The sequence below is a fragment of the Anomaloglossus baeobatrachus genome, chromosome 3 (assembly GCF_048569485.1).
Source record: "Anomaloglossus baeobatrachus isolate aAnoBae1 chromosome 3, aAnoBae1.hap1, whole genome shotgun sequence".
NCBI lineage: Eukaryota > Metazoa > Chordata > Amphibia > Anura > Aromobatidae > Anomaloglossus > Anomaloglossus baeobatrachus.
In genome coordinates, this window is record NC_134355.1 from 503,925,860 (window position 1) to 503,949,779 (window position 23,920).

At 46.9% G+C, this 23,920-nt stretch overlaps 1 protein-coding gene across 2 annotated transcripts in view; it reads right to left on the reverse strand.

The window, feature by feature from the left end:
• The window catches only part of SMC4 (structural maintenance of chromosomes 4), a 243,572-nt gene that overhangs the window by 147,698 nt on the left and 71,954 nt on the right, over window positions 1–23,920 (reverse strand). For both annotated transcript variants that reach the window (XM_075340669.1, XM_075340670.1), the window contains exons 8-9: window positions 9,989–10,129; window positions 6,275–6,425 (exon numbers count right to left, since the gene is read on the reverse strand). In XM_075340669.1, the coding sequence (XP_075196784.1) occupies window positions 6,275–6,425; window positions 9,989–10,129 (292 nt within the window). The remainder of the gene's footprint in view (window positions 1–6,274; window positions 6,426–9,988; window positions 10,130–23,920) is intronic.

Consider the following 23,920-nt stretch of genomic DNA (forward strand, 5'->3'; position numbering starts at 1 on the left):
CCAGAAGCCGTCAAAATCCAGGACTCAAGAGCCACGCCGTCAATTTGAGAGCCGCAGAATTCGGGCGGAAAAACGGACCTTGCGAGAGTAGGTCTGGATGGTCCGGGAGATGCCACGGCATCTCTGCGGACAGGTGGAGCAGGTCCGGATACCAACCTCGCCTGGGCCAGTCCGGTGCAATGAGGATGACTCGACGGCCCTCCATTCTGATCTTGCGCAGGACTCTGGGCAAGAGAGCTAGAGGGGGAAACCCGTAAGACAGACGAAACTGGGACCAGTCTTGAACCAGAGCGTCCGCGACGAAGGCCTGAGGATCATGGGAGCGAGCCACGTAAACAGGAACTTTGTTGTTGTGACGGGATGCCATTAGGTCCACTTCCGAAGTGCCCCATTTGCGGCAGATTGACTGAAACACTGCCGGGTGCAGGGACCACTCGCCACCGTCCACGCTTTGACGGCTGAGATAATCTGCCTCCCAGTTTTCCACGCCTGGGATGTGGACTGCGGATATGGTGGACTTGGAGTCCTCCACCCATTGGAGGATGCGTTGTACCTCCATCATTGCCAGGCAGCTGCGTGTCTCGCCTTGGTGATTGATGTAGGCAACCGCTGTTGCGTTGTCTGACTGGACTCGAATGTGCCTGCCCGCCAACAGGTGGTGAAAAGCTACGAGAGCTAGAAGCACGGCTCTGGTTTCCAGCACATTGATTGAAAGGGCTGACTCGGACGGAGTCCAAGTGCCCTGCGCTCTGTGGTGGAGACACACCGCTCCCCAGCCGGATAGACTGGCATCCGTGGTGAGAATCACCCAGGACGGGGCCAGGAAGGAGCGCCCTTGGGACAGGGAGAGGGGCCGAAGCCACCACTGAAGGGAGCTCCTGGTCCGTGGCGACAGAGCCACTAACTTGTGTAAGGAGGAAGGCCGCTTGTCCCAACAGCGGAGAACGTCCAGCTGCAGGGGGCGCAGATGGAACTGGGCAAAGGGAACAGCCTCCATGGACGCCACCATTTGACCCAGCACCTGCATCAGACGCCTGAGAGTATAATGGCGGGGCCTCAGAAGAGAGCGCACCGCCAGCTGGAGTGACAGCTGTTTGTTTAACGGCAACTTCACTAGAGCCGACAAAGTCTCGAACTGCATCCCTAGGTACGTGAGACTCTGGGTCGGAGTCAGAGTGGACTTAGGAAGATTGACAAGCCACCCGAATTGGGCTAGAGTGGCGAGAGTGAGCGAGACACTCCGCTGACAGTCTGCGCTGGATGAAGCCTTGACTAGAAGGTCGTCCAGGTAAGGAATCACTGCCAACCCCTGGAGGTGCAGAACCGCAATCACTGCTGCCATGACCTTGGTGAATACCCGAGGGGCCGTGGCTAACCCGAAGGGGAGAGCCACGAATTGGAAATGATCTTCTCCTATTGCAAAACGTAGCCAACGCTGGTGTGAAACTGCAATTGGTACATGCAGATAGGCATCTCTGATGTCGATGGATGCCAGGAAATCCCCTTGGGTCATTGAGGCAATGACTGATCGCAGAGACTCCATGCGAAAGTGCCGCACCTGAACATGCTTGTTGAGAAGCTTGAGATCCAGGATGGGCCAGAAGGTACCATCATTTTTGGGAACTAGGAAGAGATTTGAGTAGAAACCTCTGAACCGTTCCCGGGCGGGAACTGGTACAATTACTCCGTTGGCGTGCAAGGTTTCCACGGCCTGTGAGAAGGTGGCGGCCTTGGAGCAGGGGGGAGTTGAGAGAAAAAAATATGTTTGGCGGGCTGGAAAAGAATTCTATCCTGTAGCCGTGGGAGATGATATCTCTCACCCACTGATCGGAGACCTGTTGAAACCAAGCGTCGCCAAAGTGGGAGAGCCTGCCACCGACTAAGGACGTTGCCGGAGCGGGCAGAGAGTCACGAGGAGGCTGCCTTAGTGGCAGAACCTCCTGCAGTCTTCTGTGGACGCGCTTTTGGGCGCCAGTTGGATTTCTGGTCCTTAGCTGAGTTAGCGGACGAGGCGGAGGGCTTAGAGGACGACCAGTTGGAGGAACGAAAGGAGCGAAACCTCAACTGATTCCTACCCTGGGCAGGTTTCCTGGTTTTGGTTTGTGGCATGGAAGTACTCTTCCAGTCAGTAGCTTCTTTGATAATTTCATCCAGCTGTTCTCCGAACAGCCAGGACCCAGCAAAAGGGAGCCCAGCAAGGTATTTCTTAGAAGAAGCATCTGCCTTCCACTCTCGAAGTCACAAGATCCTCGAAGCCACCGCAGTGCAGTGAGAAGCCTCCAGCATGGCAGACATGGCATAAGATGAAAAAGCTGAAGCTTGAGAAGTTAAGGCAACCATCTAGGGCATAGATTCCCTGCTGAGGGAATTCATCTCCTCTAGAGAAGCAGAGATGGCTTTGAGAGCCCACACTGCTGCAAAAGTCGGGGAAAACGCGGCCCCCGCCGCTTCATACACAGATTTGGCCAGAAGGTCAATCTGACGGTCAGTGGAATCCTTAAGGGAGGTGCCATCAGCCACCGACAACGGTCCGGGCTGAGAGCCTAGTCACCGGAGGGGCTACCTTTGGGGAATGAGCCCACTCCTTGACCACCTCAGGTGGAAAGGGAAAACGGTCATCAGAACCACACTTTGGGAAGCGTTTGTCAGGACAGGCCCTGGGTTTGGTCACAGCGGTCTGAAAACTGGAGTGGTTAAAGAACACACTCTTTACTCTTAGGCGAGGTAAACTGGTGCTTTTCTGCCAGAGAGGGTTGCTCCTCTGATACTGGCGGATTGAGATCCAGTACAGAATTAATGGAAGCAATCAAGTCAATAAGATCTGAGTCACCCTCGGAAAGATCAATGGGGTACATGGAGTTAGCCTTCGAGCCCCCTGTAAAAGGCATCCTCCTCATTCTGCGAGTCAGCTCTTGAATCAGAGCCACGGGATGAGGAGGGAGAGGAAACCCTGCGTCTCCTCTTAGGACGACGGGGTCTGGGCCCTGATGATGAATCCTCTGTGAGCTTCGGTGGACTGAGGTCAGATGATAGAGATCCTAAGGGACCCTTAGCAGTAGAGGCACCCTGTGAAGGGGGCTGATGCATATTCAACAAAGTCCTGGACAGAAGTCCCATGGACTCAGCAAAAGACTGGGAGATAGACCTAGAAAAGGATTCTACCCAAGCCGGGGGTTCAGCCACAGGTGCAGGAGCAGCCTGAGAGACCACTGGGGGTGAGACTCCAGGCTGTGGCACCGCCAAGTTAGAGCAGACATCACAATGTGGATAGGTGCTCGGTTCAGGCAGCAGGAGCTTACATGTACCGTATACAGTATAAAGCTTTGGAGCCTTGCTCCTCGTGCGAGACATGCTGCTGGAGTGGGGACAGCTTCTACAAGAGAATGAACCCCAGAGAGTATATACAGAGGTCCACAACCAGAGACCGGTTGTGGCTTACCAGACCGCTGGCAGCGGTATTGTGTGCCCTCCAGATCCCAAAGCCCGGAGCCCCAATGCCCAGCACCTCAGCAGGGATGCAGAGTGAACACTGTCTGAGAAAATGGCCGCCGGAGCGAAGAGAGGGGGCGGGACTTGGGGCGTTCCTGTAGGAGAGCGGGATCTGGAGGGCCATAGAGACCTACAGGGGAGGAGACACGCACAGCAGTGGGGAGTGTCCCTCCCCTGTGCAGGACGGCCGCCGGGAGGAGCCGAACCTGTCCCTCTGCATGAGTGACATGCGAGGGCAGTGAACAGAAACTAGGCCTCCGGCAAAGCCGGGGCCTAAATTTGAGCGGCGAGGCCGACGCGCAGGCACCATCGGCGCGGTTCTCGGGCGACAGCTAGAGAACCCGCCGGAAATGCCAAGATAAATACAGTAAGCACACTCTCCCCATACAATAAAGCACAGGGACCCCCAACATATAAACGTCTCAGGTACTTAGCTGCTGAGACGCAGGGCCAGGTCCCTGGGGATGAGTGCTCCGGTCCAGCAGGATCCTAAAGGGCTGCGGATGGAGACCGGTCTCCTGCCAGGCATGGAGACCGCGCTGGCTCCCACTTCAAGCCAGAGCCCAGGAGGGATGGTGAAGGAGCACGGCATGTAAAACTCCAGCCTTGGAATTAACCTTACAACACCACCGACACAGTGGGGTGAGAAGGGACATGCCGGGGGTCCAGACGTGGACCCGCACTTCTTCAATCTCATTCCAAAAAGGAATTTATCATATGAGAATGCATGTGTGGATGTATGCCTCCTGAACACAGTGATAAACTGGCTGGGACTGGCTCACCAGGGGGTGTATAAGCTCAGAGGGAGGAGCTACACTTTTAAGGGTAGTACTTTGTGTGTAGGAGGCAGAAGCTAAACACCAAGGTCTGGGTCTCCCAAAGGAACTATAAAGAAATACCAAAAAGTTGCACCATTCTAAAAACTGCACCCCTCACACTGCTCACTCAAACCCACATTCAAGAAGTTTATTAATCAGTTAGATGCTTCACAGGAACAAAAAGCAATGTGGGAGGGATAAAAATGAACGTGTTATTTTTTCCCACAAAAATGTTCCTTTAGCCATAAAATTTTGCATTACCCCATATGTGGTTAAAAACTACTTTTGGGGCACAGTATAAAAAAAAAAAAAAAAAGGAAGAAGAAGAAGAAGAAGAAGAAGAAGAAGAAGGAAACTAGGTCAATATTTGAGTTTAAAATTTAGTTGAAATGGTTTGCGGGCAAAAGGTCACACTGGCAGAAAGCCCCTAAAGCTGCCAGAACAGCAAGCCTCCCCCGAAAAGTGATCCCATTTTACAAACTGTACCCCTCTGAATTTATCCAGGGGTGCAGTGAGCATACTGACACTAAAGGTGTGTCACAAAATGTTATACTATTGGGTTGTAAACAAAAAATAACTAAATTACATTTTCACCACTAAAATGTTGTTTTAACCCCAAATTTTTAAAATTCTACAAGGAAAATAGGAAAAGAGAAAAAAAAAAAAAAGGCCATAATTTCACCTGAACATGGCAAAACCTCACGAGACTGAACAGTACTGTTTGGCCACACCACAGGGCTCGTCAGGGAAGGAGCACCACTTGAGTTTTGGACCACAGATTTTCCTAGAATAGTAAGGGGACTCCATTTGCAGAACATCTATATGCTAGAATAGAAAAAATCCGCTCAAGTGGCCACATTTTGGAAATTACACCCCTCTTTGAATTCATCTATAAGTTACTATTGCAGTGACTGGTTCCCTGTGATCGTATTACAGCGATCCGATCGCCTGGGAGAGGTAAGCGATCCACTCCCTGCCTCCTGAAAGCTGCAATTGCATCATTTACGGGGTGAAACTGCCAGGAGCGATGCAGGCACTGCTTCTGGCAGTGAGAGTTGGGAGCCGGCTGTAACATCAGGGGGAGATCATGGGGGTACAGCACCTAAACCCCTGTGATCACCATGGCATACCTATAAGTCATTGGTCAGGAACGCACAGACTTGTATGATGTTAAGGATCGTGAATGGGTTAAAAGTGTTTTTTATATATATAGAAACAAAAATAAACCAAAAAAAGTGCACGTTTGTTATCCCCACATCCATATCGACCCAAGCTATAAACCTGTACTATAATGATGAACAACATTAAAAAAAAAAAAACCAAAAACAAAAATCACCAAAACAAGCGAAAAATGTTAAAAAAAAAAAAAAAAAAAAAAAAAAAAAGTGATCCAAAAAGGTGTATAGAGAAAACATATGGTATAGCTAAAAATGACACTTTGTTCCGCAGAGAATATGGTCCCCCAAATTAATTTTTTTTTTTTATGCCATATACCCAGCAGAGAGTTTGAGACCCCTGATTTATACTATATACTGTGATATTATAGAATCACAGTCTATAATAAAAATCTCAGTCTCCTATGGAGTGGAGCTGACAAAAATGGCAGCGACGAGTTTTCAACCTGCCCCCACCTGTCATAGTAACCCATCAGTCTCTCACAATCACATTGTGTGGGGCTGATAGAAGTCCATGCTTGAGCACTGGCGTGCATGCATTTAAGTGCCGCTGTCAGATTGACAGTGGCATATAAAATAGTTTTCAGCCAGAACGCTGCTTTAAAAATCGAGGCTGCTAGAGGCTGATGCCGGCTGTATAATATAATGGGAATCAGCCACAAGTGGATGGAGCTTAGTGCCTGAAGCCCCTCCACAAGATGTTAATTCACAACCTAAATGCCGTAACGGCGTAAGGTTTTAAGAAAGAAAAGGGGGAAAAAAAAAAAAAAAGCTTTAATAATCTAAAATTACCTTGTCTTTGTCTTTTTGAAGTTGTTTTTGCAGCTTTTTTACTTTGCTCTTTGCATGCTTCAGCTTCTCACGTACATCAACATCCTGCAAGTCCAACTGAGTAAATTTCTCTCTATTGTTTTCAATAAATTTGGTGATTTTATTAATCTGCCTTAAAAAAAAGCGGGTTTAAAAAAAATAAAATAAAAAATGTTTGATTAAAGAATCTGTCAACAAGATTTCAAATAATCAAAACTATTTATATGTGCAAGTATTTCTTTCAAAAGACAAGTGGAGCAATACATTTATATGGTCAGTCCGTTCCTCCATTACTGAAAAATCAGGGTTCAAATTGATATGCCGATGGTTATGGTAGACTCCAGCTATATTCTCCGCCCAGTGCTGCTCCTTCTACTTGGCTGAAAGCCTCCATGCGGTGTGACTTCGGGCAACGCAGCAGTATGTCAAGCAGGATGAGGCAAGGCAGGGCTGTGGAGTTGGTAAGCCAAACCTCCAACTCATCGATTTCCCTGACTACGACTCAGACTCCCTCATTACATGGCTCATGTATAAGTGATACATTTACTGTAGTAAAATCATAACATTAGGCTTTTACGTAATGATGATACAATTATGCTATTTAGATAAAATATATATTGGACAGAACACTAAAAAGTTTAATAAAATGTAAATTATACACTATGCAGTAAGTGGGGAAGTTTAACAAAAACACAGAACAACATTTGTGCAGTCTGAATTTGTTCTGAGAAGTAGTATCTCCTCCATCAAATCTTTTTTCATACGTTACCTCAATTCTGACCTAATTATTTTAAGGCTAGAGAACTGCCTCTCTACATTAAGGCTATGTGCGCACGTTGCGTAAATACATGCAGTTACGCTGCGCTTTGCAGCGCAGCGTAACTGCATGCGTCCTGCGTCCCCTGCACAGTCTATGGAGATTGTGCAGGGGCCGTGCGCACGTGGCGTTTAAGAGCGCAGCGCTTCGGCTACTGCCGAAGCGCTGCATAAAAAGAAGTGACATGTCACTTCTTTCCTGCACTTTGCCGGCAGCTCCTGCTCTGTCTATGGCAGGAGCTGCAGGCAGAGCGCATGGAATCGGCGCTCACTACGGACATTTCTGCAGCGATCTAAAGCGCACATGTGCTCTTCAGATCGCTGCAGAAATATCTGCAGTGACTGTACGCAACGTGCGCACATAGCCTAACTTGGGTTGGTGGCAAAGTGGTGACCACATGGGTGACGCCTAACAATCTCCGGGTATAAAGGAATTGCCTCATGCACAGCCAGGTTTTTATGAACGGTTGAACTCTTACTACTTTGAGAGCAAATTAAAAATTTTGCTTAAATATGGTCAATTTGCTATGGTAGTGGAATACTTTTCCCTGCGGCAATGCTTTGTTGCTCCATGTGGTCCAAAAACTTTACAAAATTAAACTCATCTGATGAGGCTGAAGATACTGCAGCAGTAGCACTGGATGACCCAACATCTCTTGCTCTTGGTCATCCTGTAGCTGCTCATCCTAACTGCTACTTCTGTCAGAGATTTTCCTTTAGTAAGCTGGTGATCATCCAGAAATATACAATGACAAGGGTCCACATACACAGCTGCCAGAAGAATTTTATGGGCAACACAGTGGCTCAGTGGTTAGCACTGCAGTCTTGCAGCACTGGGATCCTGGGTTCAAATCCCACCAAGGACACCATCTGCGAAGGAGTTTGCATGTTCTCCCTGTGTTTGCATGGGTTTCCTCCGGGTACGCAGATTTCCTCCCACAAGACATACAGTTAGGGACTCTAGATTATGAGCCCCAATGGGGACAGTGCTGCCAATGTATGTAAAGCGCTGTGGAAGTAATAGCGCTATATAAATGAATAAATATTATTTTCTAATAGCAGTGTCTCCATTTCATTGAAGCAGCAATGCCATCTGCGATTAAACCTCCTCCTTGGAACAGGAAAAACAGCAAAGTTCTTCCACTCCTTTATGAAATTGCCGGGAGTTAAATCTGCAGCTTGTCATTTTTTAGTCACTGTAAATGGGTGATGAAGCAATTCCTTCAATTCAGCTCCCTGTGTCCATTGACCTTTATTTTATTTGTACCTGTTGGTGGACCCTGTCTACAAGAAAGGTTTTCTGCTCAAGCAATCACTTCATGATTAAATAAATGCTGCCCCACCAAGTGGCTGGATCGACAATTGCCCCTTTTCCCACCAGCAAGTCTCTTTAAAATTGAAATCAATTTTAGGGGTTCTGGCAGCAATAACTAATTTCCTTACTTTGCTAGAGTTCCAGCATGTCCCTCTTGCAATTCTCTCTTATCGCCGGCTGCAGCGTGTGCACAACACAGCGCATGTGATAAATAGAAGAGAGATGTGAAGCAGTTTCAACAAGATAGTCTAATTGTTGAAACTCATAGCGTTCTTAGTGGCACAATGCTTTACAGGTGTGATCATCACGGTCCCTATTGGGGCTCACAATCTAAACTCCCTATCAGTATGTCTCTGTAGTGTTACAAACTGGAGACCCCGGAGGAAACACATGCAAACGCCTTGCAGAGGTTGTCCATGGTGGGATTTGAACCCAGGACTCCAGTGTTGCAAGACTGCTGTGCTAACCACTGAATTCTAAAGTATAATTTTGCTGTTCTGTAGTAATATCAGGGCTGTTGCCTTCCATCTTAAACATATTGAATCTTAAGTTTTCTTCCAGCTGCTGTTCACCTTCATTATTCTCATTCATCAGTTTAATTGTACTTAGGTTTGAACCATTGTCAGTTATAACAGCAAGAACCTTTTCTAGGAGTCCTGAGATGAGTTCAGGCACTCCTCCCCAGAGTGTTTTTACCTGTATCTGTAGAGGAGAAGCTTCACTACTTATGTACATGAAGTGTAGGAGAAATTCATCTCCACTAAAAGCCTATATTCTTTGATCAGAAATAGGACATTTCATAACTTTCCCAAATTGTTATGAAAAACTATTCAGCATATATACAGTGTAATGTACCCATTTTATTAAATATTTTAGGAGTCTGTTCATTTTATGCCACCTAACCACCAAAATGGACACAGGCTGCCTCCACAGGCCTGAGGCAATAGAGCCGTCAATTAAGTTGGAGGAAGAGGCACGAAGCGAGAATTCGAGCTTGAGTGACAGATGCTTTAGATCTACTAGAACTTCAGTCTTATTTGTATGTTATATCAAAACTTGACTTCTTCGTAATGGAGGAACCATGTAAAAGGCATTGCTGAATTTGTTTTTAAAAGCGTTACATGTATATACACACACACACACACACACTTGGGAGGGGGGGGGGGGGGGGGAGATCTGACATCTTGGGACCGTTCTGGAATGACAAACGGTAATTGGGCTGGTATTAGAGAGCAGTAAGCAGGGTGGCACAAAACTAGTCCTTTAGTGTTAATCAGATTTTGAAACAAGCAGCCCAGTAAGACGCACCACTGATTGACATCAAGTTCTCAGCCACTACACCATGGTGATGTCAGATTACATAGAAAAAAAAATAAAAAACAAATAAAACGATAACCGATTCCCTTTAATACACCTTTATTTTGGGGATTAACAGGAGTACCAAAGCTCTCACCCTACACATCATAAAAAGTAATGGCATATACGATCAATCACTTTGAAAGATGTGAATGCTCCTTTAAATTACTGCAATATATATTTAATATGGGGAAAAAAAATACACTTACTGTTCAACATCTTTCAAAGCTTTATTCTTCTGTTTCATTTCCTCAGATAGTGATGCACTTTTTTCATTAATGCCCTTTGTATCTTCTTGAATTTTCTCTTTTTGAGTTTCCAGTTCCTGCATACGTTTCTGCAAATCATGTCTTGTAAACAATTGAAAAAATTGGGTCATAAGCCAAGATTTATTTAAAAAAAAAAAACCGCATAAAAAAAAGTTATAACATTAAAACAATATTAATATATTGATAAGTATTGATATCAGTGAGATAGTCCCTTTCAGACCAGTGTAGGGGTCTGACACCCATTAGTTTTTACAATCTCAAGTGGCTGATGTAATCACGCAGAATGGATTTACACAATGCAGCTCCGTTCAGTGTACAGTGGCCGCTGCACAACAGCTCCTATTTAGAAGAAAATTCTACTAATAAGGTAATCATATATCAAGGCCGGAAAACCCCTGTAAGTCCTTACCACAACAGCCTGCCATTTTTTTCTGACTTTTTATATGGTTCGCAGTAAACATGTTGGTTATAGTTTAGGGAGAACAAATGCATACAGTAATAAGTTAAAGGTTTGGGTTTTTGTCTATTTCGAATAACCCCATAACATATTTAGCATTTTAACTTTTTCACGACACATGACGTACTGGGTACATCATGGATCATGTGAGGTAAATCCCCGCGGGCTGACAGCGAGATGTAACAGTGCGCCGCCATAAGGATAACTTACCCACCCGCATCAGAAGTCACGTGACGTGATGAGGTGACTTCCGGTGGTTGCCATGGTAGCACAGGGTCATGTGATGACTCCTGTAGTCATCATGAGTCACTTTCTCTCACTGCCGGCAGACTGCCGTGTGTGAAAGTAAAGCAGCTTTTCTCCAGATCTCAGCTGTATAGCTGTGATCTGGAGAAATAGAAGAGCGATCAGACTACTGATAGTTATAGTCCCCTAGAGGACCTAGTAAAAATTAAAACAAGTTTAAAAAGAAAAAACTAAAAAAGTTCAAATCACCCCCATATGGCCTATTGACAATTATATATGGTATTTTGCCGCGTTCTAAAGTACCCGATCTACAAAAAAATAAAATTAATTAATCTGATTGGTAAACTGTGTAGGGCAAAAAAAAAAAAAAAAAAAAATTCCAAAACGGCAACATTTTTGGTTATTGCAAATTTTGCGCAAAATGCAACGGGCGATCAAAGCGTAGCATCTGCACAAAAATGGTATCGTCAAACGTCAGTTCGGATGCAAAAAAAATAAGCCGTCGCTGAGCCATAGATCCTGAAAAGAAGGGAATTTTGTTTACTTACCGTAAATTCCTTTTCTTCTAGCTCCAATTGGGAGACCCAGACAATTGGGGTGTATAGGCTATGCCTCCGGAGGCCGCACAAAGTATTACACTAAAAGTGTAAAGCCCCTCCCCTTCTGCCTATACACCCCACGGGCTCCTCAGTTTTGGTGCAAAAGCAAGAAGGAGGAAAAAGAATTAAAAACTGGTTTAAAGTAACTTCAATCCGAAGGAATATCGGAGAACTGAAACCATTCAACATGAACAACATGTGTACACAAAAAAACAGGGGCGGGCGCTGGGTCTCCCAATTGGAGCTAGAAGAAAAGAAATTTACAGTAAGTAAACAAAATTCCCTTCTTTGTCGCTCCATTGGGAGACCCAGACAATTGGGACGTCCAAAAGCAGTCCCTGGGTGGGTAAAATAATACCTTGTAAGAGAGCCGTAAAACGGCCTCTTCCTACAGGTGGGCAACCGCCGCCTGAAGGACTCGTCTACCTAGGCTGGCATCCGCCGAAGCATAGGTATGCACCTGATAGTGTTTCGTGAAAGTGTGCAGGCTCGACCAGGTAGCCGCCTGACACACCTGCTGAGCCGTAGCCTGGTGCCTCAAAGCCCAGGACGCGCCCACGGCTCTGGTAGAATGGGCCTTCAGCCCTGAGGGAACCGGAAGCCCAGCCGAACGGTAGGCTTCGAGAATTGGCTCCTTGATCCACCGAGCCAAGGTTGATTTGGAAGCCTGTGACCCTTTACGCTGGCCAGCGACAAGGACAAAGTGCATCCGAGCGGCGCAGGGGCGCCGTACGAGAAATGTAGAGTCTGAGTGCTCTCACCAGATCTAACAAGTGCAAATCCTTTTCACATTGGTGAACTGGATGAGGACAAAAAGAAGGTAAGGAGATATCCTGATTGAGATGAAAGGGGGAGACCACCTTAGGGAGAAATTCCGGAACCGGACGCAGAACCACCTTGTCCTGGTGAAAAACCAGGAAAGGGGCTTTGCATGACAGCGCTGCTAGCTCAGACACTCTCCGAAGTGAAGTGACTGCTACTAGAAAAACCACTTTCTGCGAAAGGCGTGAGAGAGAAATATCTCTCATTGGCTCGAATGGTGGTTTCTGAAGAACCAGCAGCACCCTGTTCAGATCCCAGGGTTCTAACGGCCGCTTGTAAGGAGGAACGATATGACAAACCCCCTGCAGGAACGTGCGTACCTGTGGAAGTCTGGCTATGCGCTTCTGGAAAAACACAGAGAGCGCTGAGACTTGTCCCTTAAGGGAGCCGAGCGACAAACCCTTTTCCAGTCCAGATTGAAGGAAGGACAGAAAAGTGGGCAAGGCAAAAGGCCAGGGAGAAAAACCCTGAGCAGAGCACCACGACAGGAAAATTTTCCACGTCCTGTGGTAGATCTTGGCGGACGTTGGTTTCCTAGCCTGTCTCATAGTGGCAATGACGTCTTGAGATAACCCTGAAGACGCTAGGATCCAGGACTCAATGGCCACACAGTCAGGTTGAGGGCCGCAGAATTCAGATGGAAAAACGGCCCTTGAGATAGCAAGTCTGGTCGGTCTGGTAGTGCCCACGGTTGGCCGACCGTGAGATGCCACAGATCCGGGTACCACGACCGCCTCGGCCAATCTGGAGCGACGAGGATGACGCGGCGGCAGTCGGCCCTGATCTTTCGTAACACTCTGGGCAACAGTGCCAGCGGAGGAAACACATAAGGGAGCTGAAACTGCGACCAATCCTGAACTAAGGCGTCTGCCGCCAGAGCTCTGGGATCTTGAGACCGTGCCATGAACACCGGTACCTTGTTGTTGTGCCGGGACGCCATGAGGTCGACGTCCGGCACCCCCCAGCGGCAACAGATCTCCTGAAACACGTCCGGGTGAAGGGACCATTCCCCTGCGTCCATGCCCTGGCGACTGAGATAGTCTGCTTCCCAGTTTTCCACGCCTGGAATGTGAACTGCAGAGATGGTGGAGGCCGTGGCTTCCACCCACATCAAAATCCGCCGGACTTCCTGGAAGGCTTGCCGACTGCGTGTGCCGCCTTGGTGATTGATGTATGCCACCGCTGTGGAATTGTCCGACTGAATTCTGATCTGCTTGCCCTCCAGCCACTGCTGGAACGCCTTCAGGGCAAGATACACTGCCCGTATTTCCAGAACATTGATCTGAAGCGAGGACTCTTGCTGGGTCCACGTACCCTGAGCCCTGTGGTGGAGAAAAACCGCTCCCCACCCTGACAGACTCGCGTCCGTCGTGACCACCTCCCAGGATGGGGGTAGGAAGGATTTCCCCTTCGATAATGAAGTGGGAAGAAGCCACCACCGAAGGGAAGCTTTGGTCGCCTGAGAGGGAGACGTTCCTGTCGAGGGACGTCGGCTTCCTGTCCCATTTGCGTAGGATGTCCCATTGAAGTGGACGCAGGTGAAACTGCGCGAACGGAACTGCCTCCATTGCTGCCACCATCTTCCCCAGGAAGTGCATGAGGCGCCTCAAGGGGTGTGACTGGCCTTGAAGGAGAGATTGTACCCCTGTCTGTAGTGACCGCTGCTTGATCAGTGGAAGCTTCACTATCGCTGAGAGGGTATGAAACTCCATGCCAAGATATGTCAGCGATTGGGCCGGTGTCAGATTTGACTTTGGAAAATTGATGATCCACCTGAAACTCTGGAGAGTCTCCAGGGTAGCGTCGAGGCTGTGTTGGCATGCCTCTTGAGAGGGTGCCTTGATCAACAGATCGTCCAAGTACGGGATCACCGAGTGACCCTGAGAGTGGAGGACCGCTACTACAGTAGCCATAACCTTGGTGAAAACCCGTGGGGCTGTTGCCAGGCCGAACGGCAGTGCCACGAACTGCAGGTGTTAGTTTTCTATGGCGAAGCGCAAGAAGCGCTGGTGCTCTGGAGCAATCGGTACGTGGAGATATGCATCCTTGATATCGATCGATGCAAGGAAATCTCCTTGGGACATTGAGGCGATGACGGAGCGGAGGGATTCCATCCGGAACCGCCTGGTCTTTACGTGTTTGATGAGAAGTTTCAGGTCCAGGACAGGACGGAAAGACCCGTCCTTCTTTGGGACCACAAACAAGTTGGAGTAAAAACCGTGACCCTGTTGTGGAACAGGGACCACCACTCCTTCTGCCTTCAGAGTGCCCAGCGCCTGCAGAAGAGCCTCGGCTCGCTCGGGAGGCGGGGATGACCTGAAGAATCGAGTCGGGGGATGAGAGGTGAACTCTATCTTGTAACCGTGAGACAGAATGTCTCTCACCCAACGGTCTTTTACCCGTGGCAGCCAGGTGTCGCAAAAGCGGGAGAGCCTGCCACCGACCGAAGATGCGGAGTGGGGAGGCCGAAAGTCATGAGGAAGCCGCTTTGGTAGCGGCACCTCCGGTGGCCTTTTTAGGACGTGACTTAGACCGCCATGCATCAGAGTTCCTTTGATCTTTGAGGCCTTGTGGACGAGGAGAATTGGGACCTGCCCGCGCCCCGAAAGGACCGAAAACTCGACTGCCCCCTCCTCTGTTGGGGTATTTTCGGTTTGGGCTGGGGAAAGGATGTATCCTTTCTCTTGGATTGTTTGATGATTTCATCCAAACTCTCGCCAAACAATCGGTTGGCAGAAATTGGCAAACTGGTTAAGCGCTTTTTGGAAACAGAATCTGCTTTCCATTCCCGTAGCCACAATGCCCTGCGGAGTACCACCGAATTGGCGGCTGCAACCGCCGTACGGCTCGCAGAGTCCAGAACAGCATTAATAGCGTAAGACGCAAATGCCGAAGTCTGTGTGGTTATGGACGCCACCTGTGGCGCGGACGTGCGTGTGGCTGCGTCGATTTGCGCTTGACCTGCTGAGATAGCTTGCAGCGCCCATACGGCTGCGAATGCTGGGGCAAAAGAAGCGCCGATAGCTTCATAGATGGATTTCAACCAGAGCGCCATCTGCCTGTCAGTGGCATCTTTGAGTGAAGCCCCGTCTTCCACTGCAAGTATGGATCTAGCTGCCAGTCTGGAGATTGGAGGATCCACTTTGGGACACTGAGCCCAACTTTTGACCACGTCAGGGGGAAAGGGATAACGTGTATCCTTAAGGCGCTTAGAAAAACGCTTATCTGGACAAGCATGGTGATTCTGGACTGCCTCTCTGAAATCAGAGTGGTCCAGAAACATACTCTGTGTACGCTTGGGAAACCTGAAACGGAATTTCTCCTGCTGTGAAGCTGACTCCTCCACCGGAGGAGCTGAGGGAGAAATATCCAACATACGATTGATGGACGCAATAAGGTCGTTCACTATGGCGTCCCCGTCCGGAGTATCAAGATTGAGAGCGGCCTCAGGATCAGAATCCTGATCAGCTGTGTCCGCATCCTCAACTAGAGATTCCCCCCGCTGAGACCCTGAACAATATGAGGATGTCAAGGGAATTGTCAAGCGAGCTCGCTTAGTCGGTCTGGGGCCGGGGTCTGTGTCAGAACCCTCAGCCTGGGATCCATGAGACACCCCAGGAGGACATTGTTGGTCCAACTGAGGTGGGCCAGGGGACAAAGATTCAACAGAGTCCCTGTGCTGAGATACCGGCCTGGACTGCAAGGCTTCTAGTATCTTAGCCATAGTCTCAGAGAGTTTTGCAAACTCTGTCCCCGTCACCTGAACAGTGTCAGCAGGTGGCTCCCCCTGGGCCCCCCTTAGCAGAGGCTCTAGCTGAGTAAGTGCCACAGGGGCCGAACAGTGCACACAATGAGGGTCAGTGGAACCTGCCGGTAGCGGGGTCATACATGCGGCGCAGGCAGCATAATAAGCCTGTGTTTTGGCACCCCTGCCTTTCGTGGGCGCCATGCTATTATCTTCCCTGAGTAACAATAGGGTATATAGCCAGAAATCAACTGTGCACCATACATTGTAAAACATATATACCATAAACATATAATGTTACACTACTGCACAATGGGGCTAGCACCACAGGTGCTGCTTACCACCCGCTTAAAGCGGTTGTGAGGCCACCAGAGTCCCTGCCTGAGTCTCCCAGACTTTGTCCCCCTCTGTAGCGTCCAAGGAGCTGACAGGAATGGCTGCCGGCGTCCTGAGGAGAGGTGGGAGCCGTGGGCGTGGCTCAGAAAGTGCAGGAGCTGGTGCCTGCACTGTGCACAGTGAGGGGAGTGGAGTATGCAAAGCATGCTCCAGCCCTCAGTGCTGCTCGTTCTGTGCAGCGTCCCGCCCTTCCCCTGCCTGTCAGGGCTGTGGGCGGGAGGAAAGGAAACTAGGCCGCAAAAAAAGCCGGGGACTCTAGTAATAAACGCGGCCGCCGTAAAAGCGCGGCCGGCGCGAAAGTCCCCGGCGCACTACAAGTCCCAGCCGCGCCGCAGTGTTTCCCTGGCAGCGGCGGTTAGTGCGGCAGTCCCTATACATAAAACACACTCAGCAGCGCTGAGTGTGTAATGGCACATATTAACCCGGTCAGCGCCGCGGTCCCCGGTGCACTAGCACACCCAGCAATGCTGGAGTGTTGCTGTGCGCGGTCCCCACGGGGACACAGAGTACCTCCAAGTAGCAGGGCCATGTCCCTGAACGATACCCGGCTCCTATCCAGCAGTCTCCCAGGAGTTGTGGATGAAGCACGGTCTCAGTGCCTGGAGACCGATAGGATCCCCACTTCACCAGAGCCCTGAGGGGGATGGGGAAGGAAAGCAGCATGTGGGCTCCAGCCTCCGTACCCGCAATGGATACCTCAACCTTAACCACACCGCCGACAAGAGTGGGGTGAGAAGGGAGCATGCTGGGGGCCCTATATGGGCCCACTTTTCTTCCATCCGACATAGTCAGCAGCTGCTGCTGACCAATCTGTGGAGCTGTGCGTGCATGTCTGCCTCCTTCGCACAAAGCAAAAAACTGGGGAGCCCGTGGGGTGTATAGGCAGAAGGGGAGGGGCTTAACACTTTTAAGTGTAATACTTTGTGCGGCCTCCGGAGGCATAGCCTATACACCCCAATTGTCTGGGTCTCCCAATGGAGCGACAAAGAAAATGAGAACGCTACCGGTTTCGGAAAATGGTGCAAAAAGTGTGCTATTTTTGGACAATCTTGAGAATTTCTTTTAACCCCTTAGATAAACGTAAACCTATACAGGTTTGGTGTCTACAAATTCGTACAGACCAGAGACATCACACCAATCCATCAGTTTTACCATATAGTGAACATGGTGAATAAAATATCCCAAAAACTTAATTTTTTTTGCTGTTTTCCAGTACACCATGATAAAACGTATGGCTTCATTTAAAAGTACAACTCGTGCAGCAAAAAAAAAAACAAAACAAAAAAAACACCTTATATGGCGAAACGGAAAAATAGAAAAAAAAAACCCTTCATTCCAGAGCTTGTTTTGACCTTACTGACAAGGCCAACTTTTTAAATTCTGACCAGCGATTAGAGATGTGCGAATAGTAGATATTCTTGTTTGGATTACTGGTAACTAATCCCAAAGTACTATTCCGGTATTTGTTACGAATAACGAACCTAATGCAAGTCAGTGGGAAACCCGAGCATTGTTATTGCCATGACGAATGCTGTAATAGTATTCGATATTTGGTAAACATAATATGAACACAAATAGTTACTATTCGCCCATCACTATTTATGATGTAATAACTCTGGAACACTTCAACAAATCCTAGCGATTATGAGAATGTTTTGTCGTGACATACATCATAACAGAGGTAAAATTTAGGACGATATTTTTGCGTGTATGAGAATATCGCAATGTCGGCAAAAATTATGCTATTTTCAAATATTGGGCTTCATGTTAGAGGTAAATTTAGGATGATATTTTTTTATTTTATTTGTGAAAAAATCTGAAATTTGACAAAAAAAATTAAAAATTTTGCAAGTTTCAAACTTTTAATTTTTATGCCCATAAACCGGAGAGTTATGTCACACAAAATAGTTAATAAATAACATTTCCCACTTGTCTACTTTAGATCAGCGCAATTTTTGAAACAAAATTTTTTGGGGTTAGGAAGTTAGAAGGGTTCAAAGTTCATGAGCAATTTCCCATTTTTTCAACAAAATTTACAAAACCATTTTTTTAGGGACCACATCACATTTGATGTGACTTTGAGAGGCCTGGGTGACAGAAAATACCCAAAAGTGACATTCTAAAACCTGCACCCCTCAAGGTACTCAAAACCACATTCAAGAAGTTTATTAACCCTTCAGGTGCTTCACAGGAACTAAAGTAATATGGAATGAAAAAAAAATAAAAATTAACATTTTACCTAAAAATGTTACTTTAGCACTAATTTACTTACTTTTTCAAGATGTAACACCAAAAATTGGACCTCACACTTTGTTACCCACTTTCTTATGAGCGCGCTGATACCCCACATGTGGTCAGAAACCTTTGTTTGGGTAAATGGGAGGGCTTGGAATGAAAGGAGCAATATTTGAATTTTGGAAAGCAAAGTTGGCTGAAACAGATTGCGGGCACCATGTTGCTTTTACAGATCCCCTAAGGTACCTAAACAGCAGGAACCCCCCTCAAGTGACCCCATTTTGGAAACTAGACCCCTTAAGGCTTCTATCGAGGGGTATACTGAGCATTTTGGACCCACAGGTACTTCACAGATTTTGACAACGTTACTTTGTCATATTGAAAATTGTAATTTTTTTCTCAAAAATGTTGCTTTAGCATCAATTCTCTCACTTTTTCAAGAGGTAATTCCAAAAATTTGACCCAAATGTTTGTTACCCACTTTTTTATGAGCGCGGTGATACCTCACATGTGGTCTGAAACCTTTGTTTGGACAAATGGGAGGGCTTGGAACGAAAGGAACAATATTTGAATTTTGGAAAGGAAATTTGGCTGAAAAAGATTGCGGGCACCATGTTGCATTTGGAGGACCCCTAAGGTACGTAAACAGCAAAAAACCACCACAAGTGACCCCATATTGGAAACTAGGCCTCTCAAGGAATTTATCTAGATGTTTGGTGAGTACCCTGAACCCCCAGGTGCTTCACAGAAGTTTATAACGTTGAGCTATGAAAATAAAAAAATAAAATTTTACCACAAAATTGTTACTTCAACCAGGTAGCTTTTTTTTCACAAGGGTAACAGGAAAAAAAAAATCACCATGAAATGTATTCTGCAATTTCTCCTGAGTTTGGTGATATCTTGTATGTGGTGGAAGTCAACTGTTTGGGCACACGGCAGGTCTTGGAAGGGAAGGAGTGCAATTTGACTGAACATTTGGCTGGAATAATTAGTGGACGCTATGTCGCATTTGGAAAGCCCCTAAAGTGCCTAAACAGTGGAGACCCCCACAAGTGACCCCATTCTGGAATCAAGAAACCTCAAGGCTTTTATCTAGGTGTATATTGAGCATTTTAAATCCACGAATACTTCACAGAATTTGATAAGCTTAGGTTGCCATATTGAAAATTTTCATTTTTTTCACAAAAATGTTTCTTCAGCATCACATTTCTCACTTTTTCTAGAGGCAACAACAAAACGTGGACCCCACAGGTTGTTATCCAATTTCTTGTGAGCGCAGGGATACCCCATATGTGGCCAAAAACCTCTGTTTGGATGTATGGGAGGGCTTGGAATGGAAGGAGCACCATTTGAATTTTGGAAAAGTTGAAATAAATTGCGCGCACCATGTCACATTAGCAGGGCCTCTTGGGTACCTATACATTAGAAACCCCCCACAAGTGACTCCATTTTGGAAACTGGACCCCTCAAGGATTTTATTCAGAAGTATAGTAAGCATTTTGAATCCACAGGTACTTCACAAAAATGTTGCTGTAGCAACAAATTTCTCTCTTTTAGGCTATGTGGCCATGATCCAGCGACACGGCGTCCAGTACACAGTGTCAGCCTTCCTACAGAGATGTGAGTGTTGTCCACGGGAGAACGCAGCTGCCCATGCCCACGATTTGGGTTCAGGTTGCTGTGGAGCTCTATGCTACCTGCAGAGCACACTCATCTCCGCAGCATAAATTGACATGCTGAGGCTCGGGAAGCTGCGCCACAGGTCGGTTTATGCTGCGGAGAAAAGAAGCACAGTGAGCACGGGATTTCTAAAAATCCTTCAACTGTGCTTCTACTGCACAACGCAGCGTTATGGACGCAGGGAAAACACTCTGCGTCCAAAACGCTGCAAACCCTGATTGTGGGCACATAGCCTAAAATGCTACAATGGATGAATGGATAGATGTCAAACATATATAACGTCCCACCCCCCTGCATATTCTAAGCTGGCGCCCTTTAGTGCCTTTCATGTGGCACTAAAGGGTGCCTAGCCTTGTATTTAGCCCAAAAAGACAAAAAAATAATTAAAATAAATGACGTGGGGTCCCCCCTATTTTTGATAGCCAGCTAGGGTAAAGCAGACAGCTGTAGCCTGCAAACCACAGCTGACAGCTTCACCTTGGCTGGTGATCAATTTGGAGGGCTCCCCAAGCTGTTTTTTTTTTTAATTATTTATAAATAAATAATTAAAAAAAAACAAAAACAAAACGTGGGGTCCCCCAAATTAGATCACCAGCCAAGGTGAAGCTGACAGCTGGGGTCTGGTATTCTCAGGATGGGAAGAGCCATGGTTATTGGACTCTTCCCAGCCTAAAAATAGCAGGCCGCAGCCGCCCCAGAAGTGGCGCATCCATTAGATGCGCCAATTCTGGCGCTTCGCCCCAGCTCATCCCGCGCCCTGGTGCGTTGGCAAATGGGGTAATAAATGGGGTTGATACCAGGTGTGTAATGTCACCTGGCATCAAGCCCAGCAATTAGTTATGTCACGGCGTCTATCAGATACCCGACATAACTAATTGACAGTAATAAAAAAAAAATTGACAACAAAAAAAAAAATTTGAAAAAAACACTCCCCAAAACATTCCCTGATTGACCAATTTATTGAAAAGAAAAGAAAAAAAAATCCGCTGTAATCCATTTGGACGTCCCACGTCGACTCTGGACCTTCTAGAATATGGGGGACACGTTCAGGGAACGTATCCCCCATTTTCTAGGTGTGAGGACCCTCCATTTGAGGAGAGTGGGTGCAAAGAATCTGCACCCACCCTCCCTGGGTCACAGTTGCAGTGTGCCGAGCAGCAGCAGCAGCCAGCGTCCTGAACACAGGAAGCTGTCAGCTGCTCGGCACATGTGACCGGCGTCTGCTGTGAAGGAGCCGGAGGAGGGGGCCGCGGGGGATCAGCGCTCCGACAGGTATGTATGACACCGGGGAACACCGGGGGGGTAGGGGGGGACCCGGCAGGGCCTGGGGAGCAGGTTTCTGTCGCATGTGTTATGGCACATGCGACAGAAACCATAGGAAAGGGGGAAATGCGGCCGGCGCGCTGCTGTGCTCGCCGGTGCGCGCGGCCATCTTGGATTTTCGGGAGGGGGTTGGGGGTCGGGGGGGGGGCACTTTGGGGATACCGAGGGGACCGGAGGGAACCGGGAAAAAGATTTATCTCCCATCTGGCATGTTTGATCATGCCAGATGGGAGATAAATCATTTTTTACCGGCGCGGTCATTTACTGTAACCTGATCATCGGTATACGGTGTATACCGGTCATCAGGTGAGCGGGGACCGGAAAAACCGGCCAGAATCATGATCTCCAGGGTCTCAGCTACCCCCGGCAGCTGAGACCCCGGAAATTTTCTGACTCTGGGGGGCGCTAGACCCTTTTTCCGACCGCCGTTAAAAAGCGGCGGATCAGAAGAAGTACCCTAAGTTGTCGCCGTTAAAAGGCGTATCGGCGGTCGTTAAGGGGTTAAACCAGTGAATTATGTCATACAAAATAGTAAACAACATTTCCCACATGTCTACATTAGGTCAGCGCCATTTTTCTTTGTTACGAAGCTGTGGAAAAGAAGCGCAGATACGGTATTACCCCAATAATATGGGGTGAGGAGGGGGGAGTGAATACTCACCAGATAAAGTTGTGCAAGTCACAACCCCTTTAATCACATGTAAGGTATTGATCCAGGCTGCAGCCACCCGATGGCAGATAACAGAGAGTAATAGAGATAGGTGATAATGCCGCGCCAAAGATCACTTCTGGAACCGTAAGATTAACGCATCTTTATTGGCATAGGTCTACGCGTTTCAGGAGCACCGCTCCCTTCCTCAGGACCGTGAAGAACCAAGAGACATCAAATCTAAAGTTGTGTCTACTGACATACATTAAATAGCCCAATTGACGTCATAAGGACCATCCCTCTTGAAAAAACCGAGCGGGAAGAACAAGTTGCCTTAAAACATGACGTCTTACAAGCATTTGCATATACAAAATAATGAAAAATGTGTATAAAAATCATAAAGAAAATGAACTAAATCCACTAATAAAAAACATGAAAAATGTGTATAAACATGACATCTTACAAGCATTTGCAAATACAAAATATGTGTATAAAAATCATATGAAGAAAATGAACCAAAAATCCACTAATATGTACTAAATAAAGCCCTATCACCAATTTCCTCACCCCCAGGGGGGGGGGAAAGAAAAAGCGTTATAGGGGAAATAGAGCTGGATACAAGCTCAAACAAAAAAGAGAAAAAAAGCACTTAGACACTGAGGATACTAGTGGCATTTTTAATTTGTCTGGCTACACCCTCTCTAAGAATGAGATTAGGGTATTAAAGAAAGGGCTCTCGTTTTGCCCAGAAAGATCCTCTAATGATTTTGAGTTATTTCTTGATTTTCAAAAATTTGTCAGAAAACTTACCCTTACCAGGCATTTTCAAATAAATAAATTTGTCCCCGCCAATAGAGATGTGACATCAGATGATTTCTTCCATACAGAGTATAAGTTAAGATCCAACTTCTATCCTACACATAGCGCCGGACACCATGTGAGAACCTTCAGTGACTTAGTCCTGGAGGATTTCAAGACGCTTATTAAAAATAAAAACCCACCCAGGAACAATATGACTAGGGAAGAAAAAAAGAGGACCTTCTTTCCTTAAAAAAATAATTGTAACCTCATTATCCGTAGTGCTGATAAAAGGCGGGGGGATTGTTATACAAGATAGAGACAGCTATATTAAGGAAGCAATGAGAATGCTTTCCAACACTGTACATTATAAAATTGTTGATATCAATGAATACCATAATTCTATCATAGATTATCACACACTTATCAAAAGAGCATCAGACATTGGGATTCTCAACAAAAATGAGTACAAATTTCTGGAAAGAAGGAATCCTAAAATGGCATTTTATTATCACCTCCCTAAGATTCATAAATGCTTATCCAACCCCCCAGGTAGACCCATTATTTCGGGAATAGGGTCCCTTACAGAGAATTTATCAGCATATGTCGATTACACGATGAGGATACATGTTACTAATCTGAGAAGCTACCTTAGGGACTCCCCTCACCTTATAGAGATCCTGAAAGATATTGTTTGGAAGGATTCTTTCCTTTTTATCACTTTGGATATTGCATCATTGTACACGAATATTTCACATCATTTAGGATTGGAATGCTTTAAGCAATTTTTAGAGATTGATGAACGTCTGCCAACAATGCAGAAGGATTTTTTACTCAACAGTATGTCGTTTATTTTAGAAAATAACTTATTTACTTTCCAAGACCTTATATACCGTCAGTGCTGTGGAGTAGCGATGGGCTC